Source organism: Protobothrops mucrosquamatus, unplaced genomic scaffold (assembly GCF_001527695.2).
Source record: "Protobothrops mucrosquamatus isolate PMUCROS unplaced genomic scaffold, P.Mucros_1.0 scaffold1259, whole genome shotgun sequence".
Lineage (NCBI taxonomy): Eukaryota > Metazoa > Chordata > Lepidosauria > Squamata > Viperidae > Protobothrops > Protobothrops mucrosquamatus.
In genome coordinates, this window is record NW_015387465.1 from 204,810 (window position 1) to 222,777 (window position 17,968).

General features: G+C 38.3%; 1 protein-coding gene across 1 annotated transcript in view; it reads left to right on the plus strand.

The window, feature by feature from the left end:
• Positions 1–9,124: 9,124 nt before the first annotated feature.
• The window catches only part of MAP3K4 (mitogen-activated protein kinase kinase kinase 4), a 49,339-nt gene continuing 40,495 nt past the window's right edge, over positions 9,125–17,968 (plus strand). The window contains exon 1 of the mRNA XM_029285076.1: positions 9,125–9,203. Coding sequence (XP_029140909.1) covers positions 9,130–9,203 — 74 coding nt within the window. The 5' untranslated portion in view covers positions 9,125–9,129. The remainder of the gene's footprint in view (positions 9,204–17,968) is intronic.

The following is a 17,968-nucleotide window of genomic DNA, read 5'->3' on the forward strand; positions in this document are numbered from 1 at the left end:
TACTCTCTTTCTCATTTCTGAGTCTAGACATTTGGTGAACATCCTAAGTTAGTTTACTAGGATCAGTGGAGAAAAACTCAAACTTATTAATTCAATTTACAAAAGGTTCTCTTGGGATTTATAGCCAATATGGAAATGGATTTTCAGTTTGTTGTGGCTTCAGTTTGCACTTCTCCCTAAATAAAATAAAATGTGCCAGTCTCTAGCTTTGTACTTGCATAACCATGTAGCAGCAATTTCCCATTACTTTTGCATAAATTCAGTTACTGTGTTGACTATTTTCCTGGTAAAACAGAGGTTGCCTTGGTAACTTCCTGCTTAAACGACTTAAATACATTCTCTCTAAAGATGCATTGCAAAAAAGCTGATATTCTGTGTGGGAGCTTCTTTTGAACTTCAATTGATGCAAAATGAAGATTTGTATCTTCACAGCACTAATTCTTTTTGGATGATCTTTTGAATTTAGGTAGTCTTCTCATAGTGATTTTGTGCCANAGGTTGCCTTGGTAACTTCCTGCTTAAACGACTTAAATACATTCTCTCTAAAGATGCATTGCAAAAAAGCTGATATTCTGTGTGGGAGCTTCTTTTGAACTTCAATTGATGCAAAATGAAGATTTGTATCTTCACAGCACTAATTCTTTTTGGATGATCTTTTGAATTTAGGTAGTCTTCTCATAGTGATTTTGTGCCAGTGGCAAGACACTCTTCTGTCCCAGGACTTGTTTCCTTTCTCAATTTTTAATAGAATATCTGTCAAGACAGAAGAGTTTGTTCCACCTTTTTGCTATCACTGAAAACTTCTTCTTTTTTAATCATCTTCATTGCTGTGAAACAGTGCTGTGCAATTAAGAAGGTGGATAAACTCTCCCTATTACAGATTTTAGCATGGTTGCTGACTACCAAACTCACTAATGCCTTGATCTGACAGTGGAATTAATCTGTGATTTAAGACATAGTGCTAGGGTGTTGAATAATCTTATACCTTTTGTTCACAGCCTGTTTATCATGACAAACTATTTCGGTAGTCTCCATGTTTTTTCCCTAGACATTTATTGCATATTCATTCTTTCTTAGAAGTTGTCAAGGAGTCAGGAGTTTCTAATCTTCCACATATAATCCTTCCAAGTTTTTTCATGCCCCGGAAATGAAAAGTGGCAGATGCTAAACAGAAAAATCTGTTCAGTAAGTTTGGACAGTCATCTTCTAAAAGCACTCCTTATATCCCTTCCTGTTACTCCCTTGTGCTGATTTTGACCTTAACAAGCTCACAGTATGGTAGTTATCAGATCAGTATGTCAAGGTTTGAGGAAGAACATAGGTCAGCAAACAGACACCAAACTACTGTGTGAATACAAAAATAAAAACAAACTGTACTGGTATAGGTGAACATGCAGGTCCTTTTAATATAGAGAAAAGTTAGCCATTTTCAGCAGTTCATATATCAACTGGCAAATGCTGTGATAAGTAACTCTTGTTAAATGAATTAGTCACAGTGTGTGGAGCTTCATCCTTTCTGGATATGTCTTCCTGTGCTGAAGCCAGTGTGAGCTGGGGGTGTACTGTTTGGATTCAAATGTTTCTTCAGGCACGAAACCTATATAGAGGACGAAGGTCCAATTACAGGTAATCCGTGACTTACGACCACAATTGAGCCCCAGTTTTCTGTTGCTAAGCAAAACAGTTGTTAAGTGAGTTTTGTCCCATTTTACAATCTTTCTTGCCATAGTTGTTAAGTGAATCATTGCAGTTGTTAAATTAGTAACACAGTTGTTAAGTGAATCTACCTTCCCCGTTGGCCTGGCTTGTCAGAAGGTCGCAAAAGGTGATCACATGACCCCACAGGACATTGCAACCATCATAAATACATGCCAGTTGCCAAGCAACCAAATTTTGATCACATAACCATGGGGATGCTGCAATAATTGCAAGTGTGAGAAACAGTCATAAGTCATTTTTTTTAGTGCCATTGTAACTTCGAATGGTCATTAAACAAATGTAAGTCAAGGACTACCTGTACTGCTAAACATATGTGACACATTTGATATGCTTCATGAATACAACAGTGATGATGATGATGATGATGATGATGATGATGATGATGATGATGATGATGATGATAAAGTTGGAAGGGACCTTGGAGGTCATCAAGTCCAACCCCCTACTCAGGCAAGTACAGCTATATATAAAAAAATGACTTGGCTATATATATACATACTACCATACTAATTCTTCTGGAATAAGCGACAGTATGCAAAAAATGCATAGAAAGTGAGAAAAACAAATTAAAGGGAGGAGATAACAGCAAAGGAATTCTGTTTACATCCAGTTTACACTAAAACCTTTCCATGTTTTACTGTCTTTATTTCCCCTTTGCCATCTTTTGTTTTTTAAAATTGTAACATTTTTGTGGATCTCTTCAACATTTGTATTTCTGTCTGTCTGTCTATCTACCTTTCTACTACCTACCTATTTACCTATCTGCCTATCTCCATCCATCGATCCATCCATGATTTTCTTTCCCTTTCTCTCAACTAATTCACGGTTCTTTCTTATATACAGTATATTCGGGCATTCAATCCTAAAAACTTTTAAGGTGTTGTAAGAAAAGCTTTGGAATCAGATCTTTGGTATTTATACCATAATATTCATGTGACTTTATCTGCCAATAAAAATTAGAAACAGCTATTATATAAGAAGGCAAGATGTACTGTTATTTATAATAGCTTTTCAAGACAGGAAGTAGGGACAAATTCATTAGCTGGCAGAAGCAAGAGAGGATGAGGCTTAAGAATGTCTCTGACCTTATGGTACCATGTTTTAAAGTCTCCCAGAATAGCAGTGACTTAATAGCACTCAGATTTGATATGGAGGGAGTAAGTTGAAGGTACTAAGACAAAAATATCCTTTCTGTCAAAGGTTTTTCTTGGTGTGTAATGTAGGCTCAGAGTTAAAATTTTGCAGGTATGGCAGTAGTAGCTTTCAGGAAAGAATGTGTTGCAGCAGAAATGCCTAATTGAAGAAAGATGTATTCATTTAGAATTATTTAGAAAATGTATATGGCTGCACCGCTTCCAGGGGTAGTCAACCTTGGCTCTTTTATGACTCGTGGACTTCAACTCCCAGAATTCCTGAGCCAGCTAAGCTGGCTCAGGAATTCTGGGAATTGAAGTCCACGAGTCATAAAAGAGCCAAGGTTGACTACCCCTGGCTTAAACAAATAACTGCAAGTGATTAATAACTAGTTTAGATGACAATTGCAGTGTCCAGGGGTCATGTGATCACCTTTTGCGACCTTCTGACATGCAAAGTCCATTGTGAAAGGACATTCACTTACTAACTTAATTGCAGTGATTCACTCAACAACTGTGGCAAGAAAGGTTGTAAAATGAGGCAAAATTCACTTAATAACTGTCCCATTTAACAACAGAAATTTTGGGCTCACTTGTGGTCGTACGTCGAGGACTACCTTTATTGAGAAAAGGAGGTGGCCATGTAATAACAAGCACCTAGAATTGTAAATGGAAGCCTAAGGGAAGCTAGGGCAGCTGGGTGGTGTTGTTACATAGGTGAACACCTTGCTCAAAGCTGCGTATGCCGCTGCATTCTGGACCAGCTGAAGCTTCTGAATGTTTTTTAGGGCATTCCCACGTAGAGTGCATTGCTGTAGGCCAAATGGGAAGTGACTAAGGCATCATATATTGTTAAATGATTTTAATGATAGGTTAATTTATTTTAATTATATTAGGTTTTATGTCGTATTTTGTATTTTGCGTTTTGTTTTATTGCTGTAAAATGTTTGATGGGTTTGGAAAAGCAGAAAAGTGGGGTATCTATTTAATAATAAATAAATACTTTGAAGTGGCAATTTATGGTATCCCAGATATTTCTTGACTGCAATTCCCATACTTCTTAACCTGGTTGCCATGCTGAATGAACTTTAGAAGAGTCAAAGGTTAATAGTATCCTGAGGGCAACTCATTATCTGTCCCTGCTTATTACACACACACACACAAACACACACGCACGCACACACAGGACCTGCCACCAAAACCAATGTGAACTCTTGTTATCTGGGCAGAGAACATTGTGTGACACTGAGTATAGTCAGTCTTTGTGCTTGCTTGGCTTTAAAAAAAAAGAATAGTGCCATTTGAACTGTTTTAAAACATTCATTGGATGTATTATCTTACTATTCCACTAAGAAGTCAAAATTTATTTTCAATTTATTTCAAAAATTGAAGAAAGAGCTGGGACCTCATAACAAAACAACGCATCAATCACTAGTGTCTATGGAGATTTTCAGTCATCCAGGTCATGGTTGTCCCAAAGGTGCTTTTCAAAAGGCAACTGGACTTTGGGTTTTTTTTTTCTTTGAAGACATTTTGCTTCTTATCCAAGAAGCTTCTTCAGTTCTGACTGAATGGTGGATGGATTTATATTCCTTGCAGTCATCTGGTCGTTGGCACTCTTTCTGAGAGTCATTAAGGCAACTTGGAGATTTATCTGTGCCCTCAGCGTCACCTGAATAGTGCAAATGGGTGTGGAATCTTCTTGGAGCTGCTGGAAGGACTGTGTTGTGAACAGAAGATAGGTGGTGTTTTATCCCTCCCCCTCTGTTGAGAGAGGGCTGTTAGTGCTACCCAAGCGTGTTGTGTTGAGATAATTGAAAAAACAAAGGGTACCTCCACATGTGATGTTTGTGGCATTCCTAGATCAGTCCCACTCTTATGAAGTCTCCCAATATAGTCTCTGTTAGGCAGGCAAGCCATTTTAGTTCCACTTGAGGTGCAGTTTAAGACGAAGGAAAGTCATGGAGGACAAGAAAACTTGAGGACGGACCTGTTTTCTACTGGTGGGAAACGTTGCCCTACTGCCCCCAGTGCTTACGTCACTGTTTGCACTGTTTCTCTCTTCTGCTATTTTAATACTGAACTCTTGAGCAGACATACTGTATATGGTACTTAGGCTGCCTTGCAGTTAACTGGGATGACAAAATACCTTTTAAATGCCAAACAAAATACTGTGAAATGGTTCAATGCCATTTCTTTGCAGTCTCTTAGGCAGCTGGAGACTGACTGCATTGATTGTCCCATCTGTTTTGAGCCAGCTGTGGGGAAGGAACATGACTGGGGGCTGGCTTGAAACTGTTTCTCAGAATGGTGGCAGAATGGATGAGACCAAAGGCAAGAGGTTTTTTTTCTTCTGCTATTCAATTGTGGCCAATTCTCAGAAATTTTTCTAGAGAAGTCCCTGCAAGTTTTTCAGAAGTGGTTTGCAAATTGCTTCCTTCCTAAGGCTGAAAGTGATTGGCCCAATCACCTACCTGGCTTAGTGCCTAAGGTGAAACTACAACTCACGGTCTCCCAGTTTCTAGCCTGATGCCTTTAACGACTACACCAAACTCAAAGATTTTAAACATGTTAAAAAAGATGAGAATTTTAGAAATAAAAGTACAACCAGTCTGCATGCAAATTAAAGAGCATGTCCGTTATCTCTTTTCTGTTTCCCCAATACACAATGGGCATGTTATGTTGATTCATCAGGTTTAATCACTTCTGTTGGTCTTTTAAGAATTACCCACCACCACCCTTTTACTTTTTTCTTACATATTTTTGTATTGTGCTCTGCAAGCAGGGGATGATTCTCCTATTCCACCCCTTTTTGCTGCTTTGCATTGCTTCAGTACAGCTTCCTGTGAAATCCTACCTCAAGTGATTTTGGGTCAGTCACTTTGTTTCCAAGGTTGTTGCTGTGAGGAAAATTAAAAGGAGGAAGAGTACTTATATTACCTTGAGCTTATGAAGGAAAGACAGAATATTATTCTAAAAAAATCATTAAAATGAAGTAGAATAATCTGTGAATTCATATAGTGACTAGAATATTGATCATAAACCATGGACCACTTAGTTGGAATCCATGTTTACCTTTATGCTTTTTGAATAAATCAAATACCGTTCATTTTCCCTAAATGCAGTTTACACAAACCCATTTTGCTCATTTGTTTAAACCCATAGCTCTTTCTAAGAAAGTTTTGATGGCTTTTAAAATGTCAGCACTTCTTTAATATGTTTGTGTACAGCAGTAATTGTTTGCCAATTTGTTTTTAGATACCAAGCTGCCACAATAACACACAGCATAGATTTTTCCAAAATAACTATGTGTTGACCTATAATAACATTACACTTTATTTTATAATTAACTGCTGGCGCAGAGAAGTACATTGAAGCTCACTACACAACTGTTTCATAATGACACATTAGGGAGGCATGAAATGTTGGTGGCTGATACAGTGTTTGAACCTTGGCAGGAAACAGGCATACCATCAGATAATCCCTGGATAAAACTTCTGATCAATGGTTTTACTAGCAAAGAATATTTTTGGGCTTTAGAGTCTTTTTTAGTTTTACAACTCTGTACACACCTTTCACTTTCAGTGTGCTTTAATAACATCTTGTCCTGAGTTGAACTTCCTGTGTTTTAGAATAACTGGGTATTTGGCATTTCCTCTTCAAGACTGAGCAGCTATGGTGTCCCTTCTGGGAGTGATAGTAAATCTTAATCGTTTGATTTTAGTATCAACTGGAAACTGCTTCTGATCTAATAATTCCTTTAAAGAGCTATTACCATAGTAGGGTATTCACAATGATATATATAAAAATAATAATTGTAATGAGTTATTACAATAGGAGCTTCTTTTCCTGTCTTTTGAAATGTCTGCAGCTATCCTTCAGGAAAACAGAAAGCTGCCTTATACCAACTGGATTTAGTAAACCATAATGTGGCTTGTACAGTTATAGCTAAGCATGTTGCACGATCCCACCTATTGTGGTTTGGTTTATGGCTTTGTAGTTATGAACCAAGTTGTTGTGTCTTGTTCAACAAATTATGATTAAAACAAACTATGTCTTTGTATACTGTATAGGTTAATGACTTATATAATTGAGTATAACCAACATGAACAGGCATAATTTTCCAAGGGTGCTGGTTAAGTTGCTCTTATTCTCCCCTTCTTGCAAATTATATACTTGAGAGTCTGATATAGTAGTAGATTTGTATAAATTTAGACAGAAAGTCATATATCCACATTTTTTGTTGTTTGGGGTTTATTTTTATTTATATGAACATTCAATCCTTGCTCTGCAATAAGGATGAAAGATTGAAAGCTTCCATTAGTTTGACGTTGTAATGTAAAATGAAAGTAATAAAAATAATCATAAGCTATAATCACATTGATTTAAATAAAGAGGCAGTCATGTTTCTTTAACAAAAAGTTTCTTTGTGAATTACCTTATTCTACTGCCAATAAAAAGGGATTCTTTTAATTATTTGAAAGATCATCTATGATCTACTTAACGGATTTCACATTAAACCAAATTTCAACCTAAAGTGATAGAAACATGTCATAGGTAGAGTAAGGGTTGTTTTTTTTTTAAAGCCCAAACTTGTAGAAATTGAGAGTACAAGGCAATATCCTTAAAGGTGAGAGGAAATACAAAAAGGCATTTGATTGGATGATATTAGAGAGCCAATTTAGTGTAGTGTTTTGGCACTGGATTAGAAGTAGAAGCTCAGGTTCTAGTTTAACCTCAGTTACAGGCACTCTTTAGCCAATCATACTATCTTAGTCCAGTGGCAGCCTACTTTATAAAATTGCAGTTGTGGAATAAAATGGAGACAGCCTTCCCTCGCCTTGACTTATATATAAAAATAATAGGTGGGATAAAAAGTCTTTTTAAAAAATGCATCAGTAACATTTACTAAGAGGTATTCCTTTGCATAAAAACAAAAATTGGATCTCCTATTTCATTGTTTCACCATTATATCAAAGGTGTTAATCAGGTATTCAGCTCACTTCCATCTGTTTCACTGTTTACAGAAAAAGGCTTTTGAAAGAAGCAAGGATAAAAACTGAATTGTTACACTCATTGAAATGATTGCATGTTTCATTAGTCTGCAGCTAAGGTCAGTAATTTGTGTGTTAGTGTGCATAAATAGATTTTTAATCCCTGTTGAACTATATATGAACTTTATTTTTTCTCAGTTTGGTAAATTTAGGATCTGCAAAACTATGATTTTCAAAATCCTGGGCAAGATTGAGATTACAGTTCCAGAACATTTAAAGGACATCAGGTTGGGAAAGTGCAATAATTCCTGTAGTAACAGGATATTTTTTCATGGTCATGCATATTAAGAAGTAACTAGGGCTGTTTGCTTGTTCAGTATGTTATGTACTATTAAAAAAGCCTTAAATGTCATTTATTTTTTTAAACATCTCTTAAGGGATGTTTGATGGTACTTTAGACCCCATAATCGAATGGGCTAAGAAATAGATTATTCTACGTAATATTGAGTGGTGTGTTTTGTGCTTACTCTAACAAGAAAACCCCAATGCGTCCAAGCAGGTAACTTGTCCAGCGGTATCAATGAGTAAGCCTTGCTGAGGTCAATGATGTTGCCTCTGAGTAAATGAGGCAAGGATTGATTTGCAAGGATATGACGCTTACCTGATTTTTTCCCCTCCACTGCTGTCCTCCAATAAACGAATAAGTAAAATCCCCGTCTCCTGTCTATACCACTTATTCTACTTTTAGTATTACATGGCTCTCCTTATCCCTGAGATAAGGAAAGCCTTCTCCCAGACACCAGCCCAGCCATCAGCAGCGCGCGGCTGCAACAGCAATCCTTCGGTAGGTATTGCGCACGGCGAGGCTGCAGTCAGGAATTTGCCAAAGGAAGGAATTCCGAGCGGAGCAAAGATCCAGTCCTCCTCCTAGGCGCGCGCCGCCTCGTCTCCGTTCCTGCATGGGACGTTCCCTTCCTCTTCCTTCCGGGTGGCGTTCCGTTCCTCTTGCTGCTCGGAGGAGCGAAGGAGAGCGCCTGTGGAGGGCTTTGTCCCTAGACGCTCTCCGTACTAGCGATGCTCCCGGCTTCGCTCCTCTTGGAGCCTCTTTCCAAGATGGCGGCTGCACGGCCAGCTCTGCGCCGTTGGGTCTTTGCAGCCGGGTCGTGAGTGAGTGACATCGCTTCTTTTTGTTGGTCGGCTGCCCCTCCGTGCTCCTCCGCTCTCATCGCCTGGCCGGGCTGCAGAAGAGCTCCTGTTGTTGCCATGCCTGCCCTGGTGCACGCATGAAAGACGCCGCCGCCGCCTCCGTCAGAGCCATGGAGGAGCCAGAGCCGGAGTGCAGCTGCTCGGCAAGCAGGTCAGGCTCCGATGGGGCTGCCAAAAATTAATGCATTAGCAAGAGAGAAAGTTGCTCGTTTTTTTCCCCTCCTCCCTTTCCTACAGCTGCCTTGCCTGCCTTTTCAGTAACTTTTTCTTTCTGTAGCTTCCGCCTGTCTTGCTGTTTCTGCAAGAGGGGTTGCTTTAGATGCTCTTTTGGTAAAGTAGGCTAAGTAACTCTTTTGCCAACCAAAAGCACTCTGTTACCATTGCTCTGCTCTCAGCCAACTGGGTTGCTTGAATCGATTTTTGTTGAACGTAAATCTCAGGTTTGCCTTTGCAGAACAGGGATTCCAAAATGGGCAGTTACTTATTACCCTCTTGCAACGAATGTTTGCTGTAAAGAAATGCATTGAAACCAGTACTTTTACCTCCCCCCGGAAGATCTTTTCCAGGCTCGTTTTTGCATTATTCATATGGTAAATAACATTGCAACATGCCACAGCTTCATCCTGTGTGAGCTTATTCAGAAGTTCAGTGTGTCATAGTCTAAAGGCAGAGTGCAACAGGTCAGGGGTGTAGTTCTTGTGCTTTTTTTAGCATGAAAATCCCTCAATCTCTGCTTTTTCTCTACAAGGGAAAATTCTGAAGCTAATACGTTTTCTAGTGGTTGTGGCAGGCATTTGCTGCAACAGTGATAATTGCATTGAGGGTGGTGGTGCAGGTTTTCTTTAAAAATATTAAATGTGGTTGGGTTGCAGTATGGATTGCATAAATGGATTTAAATGAATTCTTCAGCTCTAAAGTGCTACTGAGAAAATAAATTGAAATGTGAATATTTGGATAAAGAAGAAAAAAGTCTTCATTATTTTGAAATTTCATTGATGCAATAATTAATGCTTATGTTACAAAAACTTAATTGTATTAAATATGTTAATTGGATCTAGCATAGTGCTTTGTAAACAAGTTTACATTCAAATTTTTATGAATTTATTTGATCTCTCTTCACCAGATTAACTAATTTCCCACTCTTCATACCTTTTGTTCATATGCCTCTGTAATGCAGTTTTCACTAAATATTGCAGTAGCAGAATGATACTTTGCATTTTCTATCAAGTACAGTTCTGACAGAAGTGCAAATAACTGGTTAATTCCCCTACCAAGTTTCAGTAGGTAGGAAAAAAATGCATAAAACTGAAGTAGTTGAAAAAAAGTACACTATTTCTTTCTGCTTTTTAAAGCAGGGAATTGGAAATGTAGTCTAAAAGATATTCAGAAAACGACATTCAAAGGGCGTGTTTAGTTATTATTTGGAAAGAAGAAAAGAAATCTAGTTTCAAGAACTTAGAACAGTCTATGCAAAGTGAATCTGTTCTTCTGTTTTCAATGTTTGCTCTTCTAATTTGGATTCTTACATCAATCTATCACTATAAAAAGGATATATTTGCCATTCAGGCTACTGATTTCACCTGAACTCTCTTTGCTTCCTGAAAATGTGTGGTGCTTCATTGTTTATAGTTCCAGATTTTCTGTAAGAAAATATTAATCAGTTCATATTTTATTCTATGCCCACTGCACACCACATTGTATGCAATGATTAAGGCAGCTCTGTGAACTTCCATGGCTGGAGAGGCAAATTAATATTAATTTGTAGTATTTAATCTTAGAATCAGTTATCTCTACTGAAGAAGATCTGAAATTGATAAGATAATCTTTTCTTATAAAGCAAACCAGTACTTAGTAACATCAAGATATGTATTATGGATTGCTTGAAACTACTGTTTTCTGGAATCTAATTGTAAACTCCATGTGATCATTACTTTGCACTGTATTGCGTTGCATAATGTACATTAGTTGGAATTGGCCTTCGGAGGTGAGAATGAAAATTATTTCATGGCTCTGATACTTTCAGATTTCCAGTTGTCTGTCAAAGTGCTACATTACTCTTTGTAATTCCCAAGCAATTATTTTTCTCACTTGGATAACATCCTGTTGATTCATGTTACTTCTCACCATCAGGTACTCGGGAAATGCCTTCTTTTTAAGAATCCAGCATTGTACACTCTCAGTACAGGATGAATTATAAAATAAATAGTTACATTTTGACAAAAGAAAGAAAGGTGGACCTATTATATGTATGACTTACCTTTGTACCCCTTAAGAAGCCATTTCTGTATCCAATTTGGACAATTTTCATCCAGCCTCCAACTTTCCCCCCTTAGTTGTTGTGCAGGTGACTGAGCATGCAATTCCATAGGAGTCAGGAGGAAACAGATTATCTGAACCCATTTCAGTTGGGTTTCAGACAAGGATATCTTACAAACACAGTATCAATCCCGTTTTTGATGTACTTTGATGGAGCTGGGATGAAGATGGTACATCTTTCTGTTTTCTCAGTGGCTTTTGATATCATGAGTGGTAATACCTTTCTGGATTGTCCAAGTGGAATGGGTGTGGAGAAGGGTCTCCATTGTGCCAGGAGATGTGTGTTCATAATCCCTTTAATTAAACAGTAAACATTTAACAGGACCCAGGAAACATTCTTTTTCTATCACAGCACCCGCCTCTTCTGGATCAGCAACCCCCTTCCCCCAAGATTTACTTGAATTCCACCTTGATGTTCCAGAGATTTTTTGAAAACCTGGCTGTTCTCCCAGACTTTGGGTTAGGCTGGATTTTGGGAGAAGGATTTTGTCTGAGGGACTGTTTTTTTCTGGATGCACATGGCTTGTTTTTTGTTTTGTTTTATTGCTGTATTTTAATGTTTCCAAACCACCTAAAGTCATTTGGAGTTAGATAGCAAGTAAACCAATCAATTTAATGCTAGCTCAGTCATGGTGTTCTCCTTTATCAAGTGCTTGAAAAGGAACCAATTTGGTTTTTTCTGATAGATTGAATCTACTTAGCATATTGCTGGTGATGTTTTTGATGTTGAGTGATTGAAAGTGATGCAAATATTTAAATTGTGTCAGGGATAATAAGTCAGGTTGTTTTCAGACCTGTCTTCTTATGAAGGAAGGAAATTTTGTTGTGGCAAAGTTTCACAAATCTATGAGAAAGAATGCTTAATGGATGCCCAGCCCTGCATGCAGTCCAATCAATCCATATGTGGAGATTCCCTGAACCTCTCCCCCAGTTCTCTGCAAATTGTAATCTCTATCGTGATTGTAAAAACAATCAGCTACATAAGGAATGATAATGTTAACTGTAATCATTTAATTTAATTTCATTCAATTTGAATAGAAATTAAATTGTATTAACATTACCCTTGTTCCATTCACCTTTTTTTGTCTTAACTCTTATCATGTTTTGATTTAACCCTCACCCCAAGCACACTGCAGGGGAATGTGCATATCCTTATTTTATGGCTGTGTTTTTATTTTTATTAATCACAGGATGGGAATTAAAAATTAGAAGAGAAATAGCTATAGGTTTTTTGGACTTAAATCTTCAGCAGCAGTGGCATTATTTATTTTTTAGCTATTTATTAATGAAATTTACATGGTTGCTCATTTCATGGAAAGTGATTCTGGTTAGTATACAACAATCCAATAAAACAATAAATATATAAAACAATCATTGCCTAAAACCATTTTACAATTTGTTATATAGCTGTAGAGCAGGGGTCCCCAACCCCTGGTCCGGGGACCAGTACCAGCCGTGGCATGCCAGCAACCGGTCCGCACAAACAAGCAAAGCCCCATTTACGGGATGCAGGCAGCACACAAAACCACCACCCCTCCGGTCCGTGGAAAAACTTCTCTCCACATAATCGGTCCCTGGTGCCCAAAAGGTTGGAGATCTCTGCTGTAGAGTATAATTATTAGTTGCATGTACAGGTGGTCCTCAACATCCACAATTGGGGCAGCAACCTTTGTCACTAAGTGGTGCATGATTGTGACTTAAAATTTTACTTCCAGCTTTTCCTTGACTCTGCTTGTTGGAAGCTGGCTGTAAAGTGGCATATGGTAATCGTGCGACACTGTGACAGTCATAAATTACCAGTATACATGTGAGGACCAGTCATAAAGTTATTTTTTTTCAGTGTTATCATAAATTTGAACAGTTGCTAAATAGGGCAGTTGTTAATTACCAGTAGGTAATGCTTTGGTTTAGCTTTGGAAGAGGCACTTTAGAATGTGTGTGAGTACCAATACAGCACCTGTCTGCACTTATGTCTTTCACAGCAGCACAGTCCTGTAGACTGTATTTCAGTGAGTCACAAATGAGTGTTATGGTCGTGATTTTGCACATGCTGAAGCATTGCACAGCCCTATTAGATAGTCCTATCTTGCATATTGTTCTTCAGAAACAAATTTAATTACTAGCAGAGAGAATTGCATCTTTAGTGAAGTAGTACAGTATTTTTATTGTTCCCCTAAAAATCTATACAGTATTGGATCACTTAGCAGACTTCTGCCGAACCAATCAAAGGATTCTTATTTCCAATGTAGGTCAGGCAAGTTCTTCTGAGGAACCCATAAGCTTCTGAAAAGCCCATAAGAGAACGTGGTGGCAACAGGGCAAAATTCAACAATTGATATTTATTGACATATTTTCTCACAATATGGATTGGCCACAATGATCATGGCCAGGAGCCATTGATAAACTTCTGTGAACTAAATTCAGCTTATGACATACTTTGTGTGCCAGTAATTTCCATAGATTAATCATGCAGTTGTTGTGTAAAGAAGTGCTCTTTGTCCGTGACTATTGTACATCAGTTGGATAGGATGATTCAGGGTTCTAATATTAGTGCACCTGGTCCACAAAAGATTTGTGCAACTGTGCTTGCAGTATACTTTTTCAGAGAAGCTGGCTGGTAAGAGAGCAAGATGTTATTGCTTAGTAACTTCCTAATAGTTACTCAATGATTATTTCACAGATGAGAAAGACTGGTCTTGGAAACCAATTTCATGTTTCTTAGCTGGCTTAGTTCCTAAACATTTGGAGCCTAATAAATCATGAAACTATAATTGATGCTTGTGTAACTACAAATTGGGAATGTAAATGGATGGGTGTTTAGACTTATATAATAATAAAATCTGTAGCGAGATACTAATCATCTTGCATACTAGGCGATTTGTTTTCAGTGGTGGATAACAGTGACACAAATTTTGGAGACATTTTTGAATTTTTCTTTAAGTTCTTCATTTATTTATTAGATTTATATTGTCACCCATCTTATGTACTATGGCTCACAAAAAACAGCAAAAAAAAAGCATAAAGAGACAATAGAACCAGTATCAAAAGCTCCTGGCACCTTGAAAACAAATACTCCTCCATACAACAGCATTTAAATTGATTAGACTCCATCCTCACCCTAACCCTATGGTTAGGAGGGGTAAGCCTGCTTTTCAAGCTTTCTGGAAGGCTAGGTGGGTAAGGGGCCTGCACAGAACTGAGGCTGCAACAGAGGACATGTACTTCCTAAGTCCTACCAAATGTCATTTAAGGTAATGAACCTAGAGTGTTTCTATCCCATCTGATGTGGTAAATGAGCAGATACTCTCAGGGAGAGGCAGTCCTGCAAATAGTTTGGCCCTGTCATTCAGGCTTTTAAAGTTGATAAGCAGCACCTTGAATGTAGCTGGAAAGAAACTGGAAGCCCATGCAGCTCACAGAGCAGCAAGCAGCAGCATAGTATGAGTGAATCATGGGTGCTGATAAGTGTGCCTACCACTGCATTCTGGACCTGCTGTAACTTCCAGATCGGCTTCAAGAGCAATTGAAGCTGTAATTATCCAAATGGAAAGCAACCGGTGCATGACTGGCTATGAACGAAGTCTCTTAATCCAGGAAAGGGCACCATTGGTACAAAAGATTGATCTATGCAAAGGCTCACTTAGCCACGGCTGCCACTGTTCTTCAAACATATGATAATGTCCCCAAATTATTCAAGCTCTGACCAGGAAAGTGCCACCCTGTCAAGAGTCAAAGATGACCTCTTATCATATCTGGGCAGCAAAACCCCAAAGTTTCTCTGTCATGATCAGAAGTTAGAGCTGGGGTTCTCCTTGTCCAGACCCTCACAGCCTCCAGGCATTGGGACAACATTTGAATGGTATAGTTATAGTTTAGGCCGGATATTTCTGGAGAATTCATGAACATTCATATTCCAAAAAGATTGCTATCATTCTTCTTGACTGTCCAAAAAGTACTTGTCTGTGTTGTTGGCAAATGAAATATTTTCTAGCATCCTCAAACATAAATTTTCTTCAATATTATATTCACATTCTTATATGCATATATGTGGAATGTCTGGTGAGTTTTCATATAATTTGTGAAACCAGTTTTAAAGTTGGATAAAATACATTCATAAACTAGAATGATGGAACATAATTTAGTATATACATGTTGTAGTAGACTGAAAATTTTAATAGCTTTGGAAGTTGACCTTTAGAGTGACATATTTAAATGTATATAATTAGAGACTGACATATGCTTTGCAGTTTGAGTTTTTATTAAAATATCTTAATGCATCCCCCTCCCTCCTTGTTCAGTGTCTCATTGTTACTTATATCCTTACACAATGAGATCAGTGTTGTGTTGGCATTAGCCCATTGAACTCATCCAGTTTCAGTTCTTTCCTTCTGGAAACTGCTGTCATCCTAATGCTCCAGAGAAGGAATGGGGGTGTAGGAGGCTTGGTGGTTTGGCTGTGCATACTCAAAATATTTTGGCTGTCCTGATCATAAAGCTCAACTGCTAGGATGATTTCCACCTACTTCTTCACATTATTCAAATCAGAAGGTGATGCCTTAGTTACCATAGCACATATATTGCAGTAATAAAAATATGGAAGTTTGTCATCCAGGTCCTGCCAGTAGCACAAAGATGGCATATTTTGACCCTTTATCTATATGGCTGGATACATCTCAAGAAGATCACAGAGAGGGAGGAAAAAAGAATGGGGCATCTGATGTTCATATTTTGAATGTATTTTTCATTATATCTGAACTCACTGATAAAGCTGGCACCTTGTGTCTGCACCAGGTGTTTTCAGTTCTAGAATTAGATTGTATAAATGTTTTACAGAAGTGTTAAAGATGGCTTTCTGCAACACCTTGTGTCCTGTTCCCTACTCTGCTGGGTAAGTGCTTATATGGGTTTAGAGCTGTTTTAAGAGCATGTCATTATTTTCAGTCTGTACAGGAAGGATTAGAGTTAGGTTTACATTTATAAATATTAAACTACAGTAGTATTACTTTTGCATTTTGAACTTATATACAGAATGGTGTTTGAGCATTACATAATTCAGAATTACGTAATGCTTTTAAGTAATTTTTTAGCAGATGTTCTAACATTTCTTATTAGTTCATTCTGTACTTACCTGAAATAATGATAGCTTTAACACTGCTGCTGTGACCAAATGTCATGGGGTTTATTCATCACAAATTTTATTTATTGTAAAGTTCTTTGTCACTAACCTATTTCACATATAGAAGTACTCAAATGAAAGATATAGAAATGATAAATAAAATGAGTGCACAGATGTTAGCCAAGTATGTTCAGTAGGAATATATATTCAGGATAACGTCATATGTAAAACCAGTTTATTACACTGGCAGTTATATTATAATATGATAATATTAAATACTGTTTATACATAAAGGCTTTACTTGACAACAGATTGTATAATATAGGTGTTGAGAGTTATGTATGTTAAATTTCAGCTTCATTGACTTTAGTACTTTTAAAACATTTTTTCAAGTGTTATACTTTTATTTTCTAATTTCCAGTAGGATAAAGAAAATAAAGAAAAAGGATGGTCTTAAACTGTCTTTGAATTGACAGTTTAGAACAGTGGTTCTCAACCTTTTTAATGCCGCGACCCCAACCGGTCGTAAGTCGAGGACTAAACCGGTCGTAAGTTGAGGACTAAACCGGTCGTAAGTCGAGGACTACCCAACCGGTCATAAGTCGAGGACTTTCCCTGCCCGGGACCGCCGCGCATGCGTGGTTCCGCCCCCTGCGCCGGCTGAGGCATAGCTGGCAAGCGGCAGAGACGGAGCAGGCCGACCACCAGCTGGCCCAGCCCAAGGGAGGTAAGGCACCCGCCGGAAAAGGGAAAAAATGGCGGACAAAAAAATGGCGGACAGCCTTGCTTGGCGACCCCTGTGAAATGGTTGAGAACCACTGGTTTAGAAAATCGGGTTATAAATAGTTTGTGTTTATAATTTACTTGGCTTATGTACAGTTCCAGTCATACCTGACTATAAGTGATTTATAGTTCTACTAGTAGTAATAGTTAAATAACTTTTAAAAATACCCATAACAATAACATCCCAACGTAGAATACTGACCTACATGTATGGAAAAGTTCTTAGGAGGAACCAGAACACACAACTCAGAGCCCAAAGATTTGGTGAAAAGCTAGTTCTCCAGCACTGAGATGGAGACTCCACCATTGGGTAGTAGACTGTATTCCTGCCCAAAGTTGCCACGCCCGTCCTGGACCATGATCTCCAGTCTTTGACTTGATCTTGCCCAGGACAGACGTTGCAAGTTTGGCTCTAGGCAGGTACAGTCAGTGGTGGATCTCCATTCCCTTTCCAATTAAATTCTAAAATTCATCTGTGCTTGCACTCAATTCGATTTCCTCATCTCCCCTCAGCGATCCCTGTGAGTATTACAAGGAGACTAACGGCTGTTAGTCTCACTGCTCATTATCTCAATAGGATTGGGCCTGCAGGGAATCGAGCGGGCCTGTTCTTCCCGACGGGAGTCCAACGGCTGTTGGACTCGGAACGCCTCTAGCCTAACGGAGCTTGCGGCTGCGGCTCCGTAGGCTTGTTAAACGGG